Source organism: Phascolarctos cinereus, unplaced genomic scaffold (genome assembly GCF_003287225.1).
Source record: "Phascolarctos cinereus isolate Bilbo 61053 unplaced genomic scaffold, phaCin_HiC Scaffold_5;HRSCAF=322, whole genome shotgun sequence".
Taxonomy (NCBI): domain Eukaryota; kingdom Metazoa; phylum Chordata; class Mammalia; order Diprotodontia; family Phascolarctidae; genus Phascolarctos; species Phascolarctos cinereus.
Window position 1 is genome coordinate 252865119 of NW_027555958.1, and position 15099 is coordinate 252880217.

Consider the following 15099-nt stretch of genomic DNA (forward strand, 5'->3'; position numbering starts at 1 on the left):
CAGCAGAACTTTGCTTCATTTACCTATTAAGCCTGTTTCCTTCTGGAGGGGGAATCCCTTGAGATAGGTGGGGCAGGACTTCCTCCTGGCAGCCTCTACTACACGCAACAGGTGTGGGCACAGGGAGGAGAGTGAGATATGACTGAGTGTTTTGGTTTCAGAACAGGGATAGGTGGGGGTAGGGTGGGGTGGGGGGACTCAAGCCAACAAACGAGATGCCCTGGGAGGGCACTTGGGAAGACTGATCACCTTGTCCAGAGGAGGGAGAATTTGGTTGGACTATTTCAATGTCGATTCTTTCTGGTAACCTCTTGTAAGAAGTTTTCTCTGGAAACAGGAAGTCAGTTGCTTGCCAAGTTCAGCACAGGGAGTAACAGGACATGTTCCAACACACCCCAGTCCTAGCTATAACCCCAGAGCTTGGGCCAATTTATTGCTTCCAAGTCCTGACCTCCTCCCTCCCCCATCATCCTCCAGTGTTAAACTTATCCCCACCTAATCTCTTCCCCCTGACCCATAAAAGCTGTTTTCCCATTGCTCAAATAAGGGATTCCATCCATCCACAAAACTCTCCTCTCTAACTCTAAGTCTCCCTCCCCCATCTCTGGGGCTGCCCCCACCCCCTCTGTCCCTCCCCTTCAGTCCATTTTCCCTGGGTATTGCTGTGTGATGAGTCTGTCGGCAGCCATCCTTTCATTGCCTGGGAGACTGAAACCCATTCTTTCTTCTCTTGGGGATGTGAAGGAGGTGTGTGGGGGGGTGGATCTTGAGGTGATCAGTAGGTCCAATTTTGGGGGCACCTGAGAAATAGGACGATATCTTCTTTCCTCCTCCCTCTTCTCAAGTTCCCTTTTACTTTTCCCTTGCGTAACTTTCTTCCTCCTTTCTATCTCTCCCCGCCACCTCCACCACCCTCTGTTGTGACACACAGCTGCTAGCAGGGTCCTCAGGCTAGTCATGTCTCCTGCTTTGCTATCTCCCAGGCTCCCCCCTGGGCAAATAGGGGGTCCAAGCCGGGACCCAGCACTCTCGGTTTCCCTTTGGTTGAGTTGGGGGACAGCCCTGGGGGTGGCAGCCTGTGCGGTGGCACTACTAACCCAGCAAGCAGAGCTCCAGACCCTGAGGGGAGAGGTGGCCCAGCTGAAAAGGAATGGAGGGTCTCACCGGAAGGGAGAAAGGCAGCCCTTGCTGATCCTCCACAAGCAGGTGAGTGAGGGAAAAAGGAGGGACATTGGGAAAAATGGGACTGGGGTAAACTGAATTCCTGTGCACTTGGCAGTTGGTTAATCTCTGCCTTTTCACGCCCCATTACACTCTGAACTCTTAACCCTAAAGTGGGGTATTGGGGAAGCACTCTGGTTTGGAAGCTAGGGGAAAGTCCAGGTTTTCGGTAAAAGCCCATCAAATCTAGCAGATGCTGGAATACAGCCATCAGACTGAATACTTGGAGCTAGAAAAGGAGTGTAGGAAATGTGGCTCAGAGGGAAGGTTGCTTGGGAGGGTGAGGAAGAAGTAGAAATTTGATGGGGCAGAACCCCTAGGATCAGTTTAATCCTGATTCTTTTTCTATAAGCAGGGCACTGATGAACTGAAAGAAGAGGAAACGTCTAGAAGAAAGAGAGAAGTCTTTACCCAAGAACATCAGCACAAGAGTGAGATTTCATGGGGAAGAAACAAAGACCATGGGGATTGGCCCCTGTTTTAAGGTTGAGGAGGAGTGTGGCTAGAATTCAGGGCAAAGAGGAGTAGGTTATACAGCTGAAAGCACCCCTTTTTCTCCCTTAGGAAAACGTTCAGTTCTTCACCTTATTCCTATTAACAGTACCTCCAGAGGTGAGTGTCATTTTGGATGATGGCTTAAGGAGGCAGGGAAAACTGGGGTCAAGGGGATGGATCCATGGGTCCCCAAGGGGAATGGAAGCTGTGGGTGGGAAAGCCTTAGTCAGGGTTAAATCATAGGGTGCAGAGTAGGGAGTCCTTCTGATAGCCACACCACCCCTTACCTCTAGAGGATTCTGATGTGACAGAGATAATGTGGGAGCCAGCACTGAGGCATGGTGGAGGTCTGGAACCACAAGGACATGTTGTTGGAGTCCGGGAGACTGGAATGTATCTCCTGTACAGCCAGGTAGCCTCTGAGATACTTTGATCCCTTAGCAGGGGTTCTTAACCTTTTTTTTTTTTTCGGTCATGTACCCCTTTGGCAGTTTGGTGAAGCCCTTGAAAGCCTTTCTCAGAATGTTTTAAATATATAAGGTAAAAATACATAGGATTACATAGGAAACCAATTATATTGAAATAAAATGTAATTTTTCCCCATTGATACCCTGGAATCTATCAGTTTAATAACCTTGTCCATAAAGGAACAAAATGCCATATGGACCCCTCATCCATGGCCTTATAAGGTCACATGTTCTCCATCACATTCCTCAGAATTCTTTGGTTCCCCTGGGATCAGAGTCAATATATCCCAGCCCCTCCTGCTCAGATCAGAACATAGAGGACCCTTCTTTTCTACCTCCCATATTATAGTAGAAGGTCTACCTCTTTCCCTTCTTGGATGACTCAGAAGCCACAAGGTACTGCTTCCCTTCTTTAATGGCCTTTTTGCTCTCCCTACTACTCCCTGATCTGCCAGGTGCTGTTTCATGATGTAACCTTCACCATGGGTCAGGTGGTGTATCGGGAGGGTCAAGGAAGGGAGATCCTATCCCGATGTGTCTGTAGCATGCCCTCCAACCTCCACCAGGCCTATAACAGCTGCTATACTGCAGGTGAGGGGGCAAAGATGAAGGCTCAGAAGGGTGAGCTGGGGCAAAACTCCTGGGTCTTAGGAGGGGTAGGGGGAGGAGGAATGCCCACAGTCAAGAGAAAAATGAGGATATCTGGGGTGTGTAACAGAAAACTGAAGACTGGAATGACTGCCTGAATCCCTGAAAAAGTAGGGGAAAAAGGGGTAAGAAAATAGGCTGGGAGATGGGATGCAGAGAGCCAAGGACTAAAGAGGAGGAAATTGATGATAAATTATCTGGGTCCTTGAAAGGGATATATGGTTCTCTGAAGTGTCTCTTCTTCTTTCTCCCCTTCTCAGGTGTGTTCCAGCTATACCAAGGTGACATTTTGAGTCTCACAATTCCTCGAGCAGGAGCCAAACTTGATCTCACTCCCCATGGCACTTTCCTGGGTTTGGTGAAACTCTGAGCATAGAGAAAAGGAGTGAAGATATACATACTCAAGACAGCCAAAGGGTAGACTAGGCAGAGGGCTAGTACTTTAGAACAGAGACTACTTCCTGATTTTGATGTAATTCTCTTCCTGTTTTCCTTCTATTCTTCCCTCTTTTCTCCCCACTCCTATGGACAAACTTGGGGTGGAAGGATAAAGGACCTGATCTCTTTATCACCTTCCGGACCTCAATTCTTTTTGGCATCCTACTCTCCAACCTAGCTTGTGCTACCGGAATTCTTCCACACCAGTACCGCCTAGTGGCAAGTTAGGGACATTACCCTCTTAGCTCACCTTAACTCTACAATACTTCACTCCAAAATATTAAATATATTCCCAGTTTCCCATAGTCCATAATTCCTGACTTCAGAGTCCATTTCTTACACATTTTATAACACCTCATTTTTCACCTGGTGCACCATTCTCAGATTTGTACATTCCATATTTCATTTTCCTTTATTGTAAAAGCATTTATTAAGCAGTTACACCCTTTGGACCTCAGTTTTCTCATCTGTAAAATGAAAGGACTGAATTGCATAACCTCAGAGATCTAAATCTGTGACCCTAAGATCTATGTGCATAAGGTTATATACACTTGGCAACATCAGAAAATTACAGAATTTAAAGCCAGAAGATTTTACAAATAAGGAAACTTGACTCCAAAGACACAGGTATTAAGTAGCCTTCTCCCTTTATCCTTCCATACCATATTCCTTCCCTTGCATACTTCATTTACGTTCTTTTCTTGCTCTTCTGGCATGATGCTTCATCCATATTGCTAACTAGACTTTACCTGACACTTGAATACAACTATGTGGACTTCACACCATATCTAAACCTTGCCTAGCCTCCACAGACATTCCTTGATGGGCTCTCCTTTTCTGTTTATCCATCACTCAGCCTAAATAAGTATCAAATAAAAGTGAATGTAGCAGTCAGCTCCGATTATTTCTCCCAATGCATCATGTGCTTCCTAACCCAGTTCCCCAATATTCCTCAACCCAATTATCTCCCTTGTCCTCATCCCTACATCCCATTAACTTCGGTTCTCAACCCCACCATATGTTCTATTCATTATGCCTCATTACTCTGCCCATTGGCCTGCAAAGTGCTTTACATGCAGTATCTCATTTGATTCCATAGCTTGATTCTCCTCCCTACAACCCTTTCTAGGCATACTTCGTAAAATCACTGGAAATCAAAACTGGAAAAAGACTGTAGGGATTATCTAGTCAATGGCTTCATTTGCCAGGAGGGCTGGTCCTTGCCTTCTTCTTCGGAAGGGCCTCTCCCTGTCATCTCCATTCATTCATTCAGTAAATAAGACATTTACTCAGAAGGCTGCTGGGCTCGACGCCACGTGTCCAGAGACCTCGCTGCCCGAATCGCTCCGTACTACGCCCAGTACAGGGAGGCCTTGGCTCTCTCTACACCTTCTCCTATCCTCATCTTCATCCTCTACAATCCCCCCCTACGTGGGGCCCCCCGCACGCTCCCACACTGACCCGTCCTGACCCCGGCGCCAGCCTCGAGCTGCGGCCGGGGCAGCTCCTTCCTTCGCCCAGTCACAGTTTGACCCCGAGGCTTGAGGCCGTGGGCGTCCCAGCACGATCCGCTCCCCTCCCCTCCCAGGAATCAGCGGTGGGGGGCCGGCGACAAGTGGGTGGGGGAGGGGAGTAAGAGGTGGGGACCTGTTGAAAAGTGGGCGGGGTCCAAGAAGCGCACGCGCAGTCCGGTGCCGGCGTGGGAGTGGACCGCTGCGGGTCGGAGAGTGCTTATAGGGAAGAAGGCGGGACCGGCCCCGTAGGGCAGGCTGGGTATCTTTTGAGAAGTGAAGGACTTTTGCGCTTGCGCGCCGGCGGGTGGTGACGTATTAATCTAGCGCCGTTTTAATCCCGGTGGCCCAGGGGCTCGCGGGAGGGGAGGGGAGGGGAGGGCACAGGAGGGGAGAGGAGAGTAGAGAAGAGGAGAGAAGGTGAGGGGAGGAGGGGGGCAAAGAGGAGGAGAAGGGGAGAAAAAGGGAAAAGAAGGAAAGGGGAAAGGTAGCGGTGGTGGGAGCGAAGGAGGCGGTGGCGGTTGCAAAGCCGAGGAACGTGAGCCCGAGCAGAGGAGGCGAAGCGCTAAGTCCCGTAGGCGACAGGAGGGAGAAGAAGCTGCCGCCGGGATGAGCCGGGGAGCCTGAGACGCCTGGGCCCACCTCCCTCTCCCTCCCTGTTACTCTTCCAGCTCCCCTTCCTGCTCCCTCGGTGAGGACCCGGCCGCGAGACCCTTCCCCTCTCAGAATGCTCAGCACTAACCACACCCGTGCTGGAGGGGCTCCTGCCTCTTTCCAGGGTGAGATGTGAGGTTGAGGAAAATCGAGGACAGGATCCCCCCCTCCGTTCCCATCCCCCGAAACCAGAATGGGTTCTCCCCCTCCTCCCCACTCCCCTCTCCTTACCCCACAGGAAGGGCCCTTCTTCCCCTCCCCTCAGGTAGAGCTCAACCAGCTTGACCTCCCCTCCCCCCACCTCTGTCTCCTGGCCCCCACCCAAGGCAGCGGACTTTTAGGGATTCTCAGTGTCCAGAAAATGAAACATTTTTTAGCTTTGAAAAAAAGGAGCTGGGGAAGGGGGGGAGTGATGGCGGCCTAGAACAGTGTGGAGCTTGAAGATGTAGCACTGGAGGCTTGGAGGGGATAATGAAAAGAGTGACGAAGGGAAGGGGTGGATATGGGAACTGGGAAGGCCGTTGTTTCCCTTGTTTCTATTTTATCTGCTCTATTAGATATTCTCCCTCTTGCCCCCGCGCCCCCCCCCATTTCGAGTTATTTCCTACCGTAGGTCCTGATTTCCTTTCTCTAGATCCATTCAAAATCCTCTCTCACTAAACCAGTTTTAGTATTTTATCCTGGCTCCAACTCCCTTTCCCATCCCAGAGAGAAGTAATTTTATCTCTTCAAAAGTTTCACATTTTACCTTTGCTTCTTGTATATAGTAGTCACCTGTTAACTTTGTTCTCTGTTCTATTCATCTTTTTGAGGATATTGACTTCCCCTTTTCTAAAGTCTCAGAGGTAGAATTTTTCAGCTCAGTCATTCCCTCAGAATTCTAGTCCTACCTATTAATGATGTTCACAGTATGCTTGAGAGACTATGCCTTATTGTTATTAAACAGCCAGAGAAATTTGTTCTTAGGTGAATAAGGGGAGTCCTAAGATCCTGTACCATTACCACCACTGTAATCCAGTAGCCTGAGCTAAGTTCCCCTTGTTTAAAGGGATAGGTTTAGGGGGGAGAAAGGATTGAGAAGAGGAAATGAAAGTTGAAGTAGAGAGGCCTTGTGATGGAAGGCTTTGAATGAGGGAACTTTCAAGAGTAAAACTTAGAATTTGCTCTTTCCAGAGGGACCCATATTTGAGGGAGAAAACCCTTGGGTAGAGGGGAAAGCTATTTCAGCAGTGGTGGCTTTAATCACTTTTTTGGAACAATATTTCGTATTTGAAATTAGTCTAGATAATTAATGATTAAATGTTGATTAGAAATCTCACTGCTAAGAAGACTCTACCTATTATGGAGATGTGAAGGACAGAGTAATCTTGAACCCTTGTCTGCTTTGTTATATGTGGAGTTTTGCCTCCCATATGTTTTGCTCTTGATTTTTCCCAGCTTTCTATCTCACAGGATTATGAGGAAGGTATTTTATTGTAAATTTTTTTTTTTTGGTGAGGCAATCATGGTTAAGTGACTTTCAGGGTCCCACAGCTACTGTCATGTGTCTGAGGCTGGATTTGAACTCAGGTCCTCCCGACTCCAAGGCTGGAGCTTTATCCACTGTGCCACCTAGCTGCTCCTATTTTATTGTAAATCTTAAACCACAACTCAAATACTAGTTATATAGGACAGAACACTTTTGTCTTTAAAGGAAATGTTAGCTGGGAAAGGCAAAGGCTATGGTACTAGATATCGGGATGCCTGGATAGTGACTTCTCTCTTTCTTCCTAAAGGTTACTTGAAGATGAAAGAGACCTTCCAAGGGAATCGGCCCTGGAGGCCAGCTACCCCTGGAACATCCCCCATCTTTCCATCTCCCCGTCGAGAGCGCCTCCGTTGGCCTCCCCCTCCCAAACCACTATTAAAGTCTGGTGGGGGGTTTGGGCCAGACACTGGGACCGGGACCACAGTTCCTGCCCATCGACTCCCTACCCCTCGGCCCTCATTTGATGCTTCAGCCAGTGAAGAGGATGATGAGGATGATGAAGAGGAGGAGGAGGAGGAGGAAGTGGTAGCCTGGGGACTTCCCTCAGGCTGGGGCCAGCTAGGAACACCTCAGCATCCCCGTCCTTCCCGTCCTCCCCGTAGAGCTTGTTCTCAGCGGCGCCGCCGAGCTATGAGAGCCTTTCGAATGCTGCTGTACTCTAAGAGCTCCTCCTTGACATTCCACTGGAAGCTGTGGGGTCGACTGAGGGGCCGGCGGCGGGGCCCTCCACACCCCAAGACCCTCCTCCCTCCCCGGGAAGGAGGAGCAGCCCCTCCTGCCACATCCCCCAGCTGCAGGCTTGACTCACCAAGGGGGCCTCCCCAAGCTGGGCTGGGGCTTTTAGGGGCACTGATGGCTGAAGAAGGGGTTAGGGGATCTCCCACATTACCCAGTGGGTCATCTCAGGAGGAAGATGGACATGAGTGGACCCAGAGGTCCCCCCAGCCTCTGGAAGCTGATACAGGTAGGTAGGGCAGAAGAGGATTAAACAGAGCAAGATATCATGAACTTGAGGGCTGGGAAACCAGAATGCCTGGAATGACCACTGAACAGTGGTGAGCCTCAGGGATAGGATGTTTGAATGAAAGAAAAGGATTTATTAAGCACTCAATTGAGTCTTGGATGAGTGGTGAGACTGGATGGGGCCTAGAGGATAGAAAAGCTGGATTCCAGCATAGGAATTAGAGATGGTAGGGAATGCAGTAATAACTCATGTTTTGCTTGGGTGAGACTTCTCATCCTTGGGCTTTGTTGTAGCTTTCCCCAATTCCTTTTTATTTCCTTTTCCTCATTCTTTTCCACTGGCTGTCCATCTTTGCTAATGACTTTGTTCTTCCAACCTGTAACTTCTTGGCTTTTCTCATTTTAGTCCACCTGCTTTCCCTATTGCTGTTTATACCAACCCTATCTCCCTTGCCCAGATTTTCTTCCTTACCATGCAGGTCTCCTTCCATGCTCTCTGCCTAATGGCTTTGGGGGAGCATCTGGACTGGATGGGGAGCTGGGCCTGGCACCCCCGGATGCTAGCATCCTTATCAGTAACGTATGCAGCATTGGAGACCGGACTGCCCAAGAGCTGTTCCAAGGATCTGAATTAGGACCTGCTGAGGAGCGTCCTGGCGAAAAGGCTGGGCAGCATAGTCCCCTTCGGGAGGAGCATGTGACCTGTGTACAGAGTAAGGATGTGCCCTGGTACCCTTGGGTTTAGACCAAGATGTCCTCTTTTTCTTCCAAGTTCTAGTGTTTTCCATGTTCCTTTCAGATTGGAGTCCAGAGGCCCAATCAACTTAGTCCCTTCTGCCCTTCTTTCCTAGGCATCCTAGATGAATTTCTTCAGACCTATGGCAGCCTCATTCCTCTTAGCACAGATGAAGTGGTAGAGAAACTGGAGGACATTTTCCAGCAAGAGTTCTCCACACCTTCTAGGTGAGTCTCAGGACGTGCCCTTTGCTGTATCACTAATTAGATTTTTAATGCTTCCAGATTAAATAGCTGTGTTTCTAGGTAGGTACTGGAAGAGGGGAAAGGTATTGTTTGTCATGGGGAGGGAGCCAAAGGCTGGGGGACATGATTCGTGGATCTCAGGGAACTGGGGATGGGGTGCTTGGGACCTTAAAGGGAATAGAACCTGCAGACAGTGTTGAAACAGATGTGGGAGGGAAGGGAAGAGACAGAGTGGTTTAGGAGGGAATCTTGTGTTGCCTGGCACTTTTCGGCCTGTCTCATTCTTTTTGTGTCACCAATCCTTGGACCTTACCAGAAAAGGGTTAGTTCAGCAGCTGATCCAGTCATACCAGCGTATGCCAGGCAATGCTATGGTGAGAGGCTTTCGTGTGGCCTATAAGCGGCACGTCCTGACCATGGATGACCTGGGGACCCTGTACGGGCAGAACTGGCTTAATGACCAGGTGAGGGGTAGAGTTGGGGGAGGACCTGTGGCAGGTTGGACTAGACGGTCTCTGAGATCCATTCCATCCATGAGATTCTGTGATCTCTGAGGGGAGGAAAGTCAAGAAGTAGTAAATAGGATACCTCAGTCCCTTGGATAGAATCTTCTTTAGAAGAAGGGGAGGGGTCAGGTCAAGCTGTCTTCTGTTTATAGTGGGGGGGAGGAAGGACAGTGTTTCTAGAGCTTTTTTTTTAACCTCTTCTAAAGTCATTTTCCCCTTTAATCTTATCTCCTGAAGGTGATGAATATGTATGGAGACCTAGTAATGGACACTGTCCCTGAAAAGGTAGGATGAACCAAATGCCTTAGGCTCTGAGATAAGCCTGGAGTTAGAATGGACCAAAGTTGAAAAGAGGGGAGTGATCTTAGGACTTTGAAGTAGTGGTAGAAGAGCATTTCAGTAGGGGGTGAGGGGTAGGATAGGAACGTTTTCATCCTTTTTAGCAGGCAAAAACTGTTCTGGAAGGCATTCCTTAGTACTTCTGTCAAAGAACTGTAGATTTAAAGCAGGATCGGAGCTTTATTAAAGGGTAGAATGGTGTCAAAACAGATAGAGCAGGTAGGGCACCAGGCCTGGAAGGAAGACCTGAGTTCAGATACAGCCTCTGACACTAGCTGTGTGACCCTGGGCAAGTCACTTCACCCTGTTTGCCTCAGTTTTCTCATCTGTGAAATGAGCTGGAGAAGGAAATGGCAAACCACTCCAGTATCTCTGCCAAGAAAACCCCAGTGAAGCATCTGATACTGAAAAGACAACAACAGGGAACCATCAAAGGTTATCAAGTCCACCCAGCTCATTTTGCAGGTGAAGAAACTGGGGCCCAGCACAACAAAGTGACTTGTCCAAAGTCTGGAAAGTAGAGTAATTGGCAGGGTTGGGATTCTAATCCAGGTCCTCTGACTCCAACTCTATTCCTCTGCCCACTGTACCATGCTGCCTTCTTGGGGACTAGCCTTTTTGCAGTATGTCTTATGAGGAGGGGCCAAACATCGGTACCTAACATATTTCCCTGCACTTGGGCTATTCCTTCTCCGTACACAGCTCTGGGAACAGGTTTATTTCAATACTTCTGATCCAAAGGCAAGAGGTCTGATCTATGAGGATGGGGAAATTAGATTCCTGGGTCCCTGAAGGAAAGGCAGGCACTGGAGGATAACTGATGGATGAAGTCCATGCTTCACAGGCATAATTAGGGAATGACTTTAACACCTCCTTGCCAATTCACTTTCCATCAGCCCTGTCATCCTTACTGTTTGCAGCCTTTTGAGACGTTCTTAAGTTGAAAGCTGAGCTTTTACCAGAAACTACTTGGAAAGGGGAGGGGACTGGGAGAAATTGTAGCTCCAGGAACTGTGGAGGAGGTAAAGATTAGGTATCCTGAGGGGAATAGGGACTTGTGGGAGAATTGGGATCAAAGGTAGACTTTTAGATATCTCATGAATTGAGAAGGTAAAAAGTGGAAGATAAAGGGTAATTTTTTCCCTTTGAACTTCCTCCCAAGAAGACTGCTTCTCCTTTCTGCAACCCCTCTCCCAATCACTTAAAGTTATTCCTCATCTTCCATTGGTTCTCTTGATGCCGGTGTAGGCACTTCCACATTTACACTGGAGAATAATAATTGCAACCACAACAATAATAGTCTGTGTTTACATAGCACTTCAAAGTTTGCAAATTGCTTTGCATACATTAATCTCATTTAATCCTCACATTAGCTCTAGATTATGCTGTTATTTGACACATTTTTCAGAGGAGGAAAATGTGAGGATGAGAAGGTTTAAAGGATTTAGGGTCACACAGCTAGTAAAGTATCTGAGGTAGGATTCAAACTGGAGTCTTCCTGAATCCAAGTCTAGTACTCTACCTTATGCCAAGTAGCTGAGTTTTAAGGGGTTTTTACTTTCAATAATTACATTCTTTACATGCAGTTTACCTTCTAATTCAAGAAGGGTAAAGGTCCTTTGCTCCTCATCATTTGCATAGGAGCAGCTGGAGGTACTTGAAGCTCAAAGGTAGGCTAGGAGAGAGGTGGGCAGGACGTAGTGGCACAGCAGCTGACTCTTGGATCTGCAGGTGGCCTGATTACAAGAGGGCTCCCTTCAAAGACAATGGGAGAGGGGTGGAGGAGAGGAAGGAGGTATGCTTTAGCCCAGAGCATCTGCCCTGCTTCATGGGCAAAGAGGAAGAGATGCGCCATCAGCAGAACACTCCCTCATTCTTCCTCTCTGTTAAGGAGCCAGTGACCAGGAGGCTGTGTTAAGAGGCCAACCACCTGTCCTTCCTTTCCAAGGACCAGGAAGGATGATCCTGCTATAGGCTCTAGAATATGTGGTATGGGCGGAGGAGGAGGAGACTGGCATTGGAAGGGGATTAGAGGTAAACCTATCCAAGTTTGGGAAAGTGGGAAGTCTCCAGATGTCTGCTCTGCTTTGGGGGGAAAACAGCAAGGTATAGTGGAAAAAATGGACAGAACTATTGGACTTGAGATATGAACAACTAGAACTTAAATATCTCTTGTACTTCCTACTTGTGTGAATGTGGGTAAGTCATTTAACTTCTGAAATGAAGGAATGCCTGTATTTAGCTCACTGGGTTGTTAGGATCAAAAGAGACAATGTGTAAAAGATCTTTTTAGTCAAAGTGTCATGTATATATACGTGTATGTGTGTGTGTGTGTGTGTGTGTGTATATATATATGTATATATATATATATATATATGTATGTATGTATATATATATATATATATATATATATATATATATATATATATATATATATATATATATATATATATATATATATATCTCAGTTACTCAATGTTACAAGTGGTCCGTAAGGTTTTTTGAAGGACGACTGTATAGTACAAGAGTCCCATATTCATTTAGGGAGAATGTCTATGGTAAGCATTAGCCTCTTTTTACCCTTTTGTACCTTGCTCTCAAACAATTGATGATGCTCCCATACACATCACTCCCCTCATTTCTTGACATAAGGATTAACTGAGGAAAGAGAAATAAGTAGGAAAAGTAATTCCACGTCTTTTCCTCCTCTACTTCAAGTATGGGATAAGGATGGAATTAGGGATCTTGGTCCTAATTTTTCGGTTCCTCAAAGATGAAGGATTAAAAGGTGGTGAACAAGAAGGGGATAGATGTTGGGAAACAGGATGCTGAAGGAGAGGAAGGAAAGTTTCAGTACTGAGTGACCAACTGCCTAGATCTCTTGAGGAATAAGGACTGTTTGATGGATCGGATGTTAGGGACCTAGGCACATCAGGTTACTCTAGCTGGCTGTTATGTCATTTCCACAGGTTCATTTCTTCAACAGTTTTTTCTACGACAAACTCCGTACCAAGGGTTATGATGGAGTGAAAAGGTGGACCAAAAATGTGAGTTCGGAATTCTTCTCTCCAACTACCAGTGATATTCTTCACCTTTTTAGAAGGATTAATTATGTTCTCTATTATCCCCTTCTCACATTCTTCTTCCTTAGGATCTTCCTGAAAGGTTCCCTGCCAAAGATTAGATACATTCCATGGTTAGCAGAATAGACCATTGGTCCCAACATCTTTTATTTTAGTTCATCATTGCCTTATATCTTTATAGACTCATCACTACAAAACCTCAAGCAGGTGGAGGGGGGCCCTCAGGGAGATCTAGGCATTCAGCTCATATTCCTTCCTGTAACCCAGATGTCTTAGGTCCCCAAACCCTTGCCTCATCATCAAATACCCATGGCAGCTTGTACTTCTCCAGCTTTCCTTCTGAGGCTCAGGCATCTACTTCCCCAGATTCTTATCTCACATCGATTGCCCTTTCCTAGGTGGATATCTTCAATAAGGAACTCCTGCTGATACCTATCCACCTGGAAGTACACTGGTCACTCATTTCTGTGGATGTGAGGCAGCGGACCATCACTTATTTTGACTCACAGCGTACCCTCAACCGAAGATGTCCCAAGGTAAGGTGTTGAATTGGTAAGGGAAATTCAATATGACCCTAATTCTGGGCAAGAACTAGGGGGAAGAGACCTTAGGGGACATAGCCTGTGGCTACTGAGAGCAAGAGATTGAAGAATATGGTTGGTAGATAGGAGAACTTAGAGTATATTATGTCTTTTTTTTTTTAAGCTTTCTCACAAGTGACTGTACTGTTAACAAATCTTAGTAACCTTTCTGAGCTTCAGTTTCCACATCTGTAAAATGGGGATAATAATTCCCATGGTTGTTTTGAACATGACAGGAGGTAATGTAGGGTGTTTTAGAACCTTAAAACATTATGTAACTGTTGCTAATATTTTTCCACCAATGCAGCATATTGCTAAGTACCTACAGGCTGAGGCAGTGAAGAAGGATCGCCTAGATTTCCACCAGGGATGGAAGGGTTACTTCAAGATGGTGAGTAAACCAGTATGGTACTTAAGTGTGTGGGAGGGAATCATTAAATATTCAAAAGCTTCCAGGCAAGGTTCATGTGTTTTTTTTCCTCTCTACCAGAATGTGGCCAGACAAAATAATGACAGTGACTGTGGTGCCTTCGTATTGCAGGTGAGCCAGTAGGTAGACCATATTACTATCCTCTCCCCTGGATTCTGTCATTTCAAACACTGGGAGTGGCAGTAGGCCTTTTCTGAGTACCCCACCACCTTGTAAAGACCAGAAGGGCTCTATTCCATTCAGCCTTTTTCTCTGTGGCCTTCTACCCTTCCATTTTGGGACTTGGAATATTGACTACATCTGATCCCCATATTCTTGAACTCAGAAGAGATCTTTAATTGACTCCAACCACAATTATTTCCTGTTACAAATTTTCTCCGTTTTTCCCTCATTGCCCTGACTGTCCCTTTTTTACTTCATACCCAGTATTGCAAGTACCTGGCCCTGTCTCAGCCCTTCAGCTTCACACAGCAGGACATGCCCAAACTTCGTCGGCAGATCTACAAAGAGCTGTGTCACTGCAAACTCACTATGTGAGCCTTGGACCCCAGGCCCCCAACTCTATGTGAAGGCTGGAGAACATCTGTCCCCTGTCTGACCTGCAAAAACCTATTCCTTTTTCTCCCTGGACCTTGTGACTTCCTCATATACCTGTTTGTTTTTCATATTTAAATGTTTCCCTTGGTTTCTGTTTTTTTTTTCTTTTAAAGAATCCCTATTGATTTATGGGGGGTAGGATTGGCACTGGGAACCCCTTTTCCTTCCTCTGTCCTGAAGGGAGTGTGAGAGGGAATGAAGAGCCCTTCCCCTTCCATTTTCATGGAACTTGGTGGGTTTGTTTTTGTTTTTGTTTTGGTGGGGGAGGGCAGGGTGGTGGGTTAAGGGATTCCTGTATGCCATACCATCAGACTTTGCTTGTTTATATACATATATATGTGTGTATGTGTGTGTGTGTGTGTATGTATATGGGTGTGGGTGTGTATGTGTATGTATGTATATATGTATGTATGTATATAAACAGTCAGTGATCCTACTCTGGTCAATAAAGGATCCTTTGGAGATTGTGTGTGGTGGATGTCTTGCTAGATGCAGATTGAATGACCAAATGAGCATTCTGTCTTATTCCTTCCCGTAATGGGGTATAAAGGAATATTGTCAGAATGCCCAGGAATTATAGGTAATGTTTCTCTTCCAGGTAACAATGGCTTTCCTTCTACCTAATTCATTAAGGGGAGTTGAGGGCAGATCTCAGAG

General features: G+C 46.7%; 2 protein-coding genes across 4 annotated transcripts; both read left to right on the forward strand.

Annotated features, from left to right (window-relative positions):
• The first annotated feature begins 217 nt into the window (after nt 1-217).
• TNFSF13 (TNF superfamily member 13) lies at nt 218-4163 on the forward strand. Of its 2 annotated transcripts, none has more exons than XM_078155645.1 (6): nt 218-1206; nt 1577-1652; nt 1786-1833; nt 2028-2128; nt 2639-2774; nt 3092-4163. In XM_078155645.1, the coding sequence occupies exons 1-6, from the start codon at nt 958-960 to the stop codon at nt 3199-3201; spliced, it is 720 nt and encodes a 239-aa protein (XP_078011771.1). In that variant the 5' UTR covers nt 218-957; the 3' UTR covers nt 3202-4163. The 2 variants fall into 2 exon arrangements, with proteins under 2 accessions (XP_078011771.1, XP_078011770.1); XM_078155644.1 differs by having other exon boundaries at nt 219-1206; nt 2010-2128.
• A 980-nt stretch (nt 4164-5143) lies between these two features.
• Nucleotides 5144-14904, forward strand: SENP3 (SUMO specific peptidase 3). 2 transcript variants are annotated; one of them, XM_020966477.2, is made up of 11 exons: nt 5144-5471; nt 7210-7926; nt 8405-8638; nt 8777-8888; nt 9223-9370; nt 9650-9697; nt 12721-12798; nt 13233-13370; nt 13723-13806; nt 13906-13956; nt 14272-14904. In XM_020966477.2, the coding sequence occupies exons 2-11, from the start codon at nt 7221-7223 to the stop codon at nt 14380-14382; spliced, it is 1710 nt and encodes a 569-aa protein (XP_020822136.1). In that variant the 5' UTR covers nt 5144-5471; nt 7210-7220; the 3' UTR covers nt 14383-14904. The 2 variants fall into 2 exon arrangements, with proteins under 2 accessions (XP_020822136.1, XP_020822135.1); XM_020966476.2 differs by lacking the exon at nt 5144-5471 and adding an exon at nt 5476-5559.
• The last annotated feature ends 195 nt before the right edge of the window (nt 14905-15099 follow it).

Coding starts and splice junctions, on each gene's coding strand:
- SENP3 (XM_020966476.2), top strand. CDS start 5,508: ATGCTCAGCACTAACCACACCCGTGCTGGAGGGGCTCCTGCCTCTTTC. Junction 8,639..8,776: donor GCATGTGACCTGTGTACAGA/GTAAGGATGTGC, acceptor CTTCTTTCCTAG/GCATCCTAGATGAATTTCTT. Junction 13,371..13,722: donor TCAACCGAAGATGTCCCAAG/GTAAGGTGTTGA, acceptor CCACCAATGCAG/CATATTGCTAAGTACCTACA.
- TNFSF13 (XM_078155644.1), top strand. CDS start 958: ATGTCTCCTGCTTTGCTATCTCCCAGGCTCCCCCCTGGGCAAATAGGG. Junction 1,834..2,009: donor TATTAACAGTACCTCCAGAG/GTGAGTGTCATT, acceptor CCTTACCTCTAG/AGGATTCTGATGTGACAGAG. Junction 2,129..2,638: donor TGTATCTCCTGTACAGCCAG/GTAGCCTCTGAG, acceptor CTGATCTGCCAG/GTGCTGTTTCATGATGTAAC.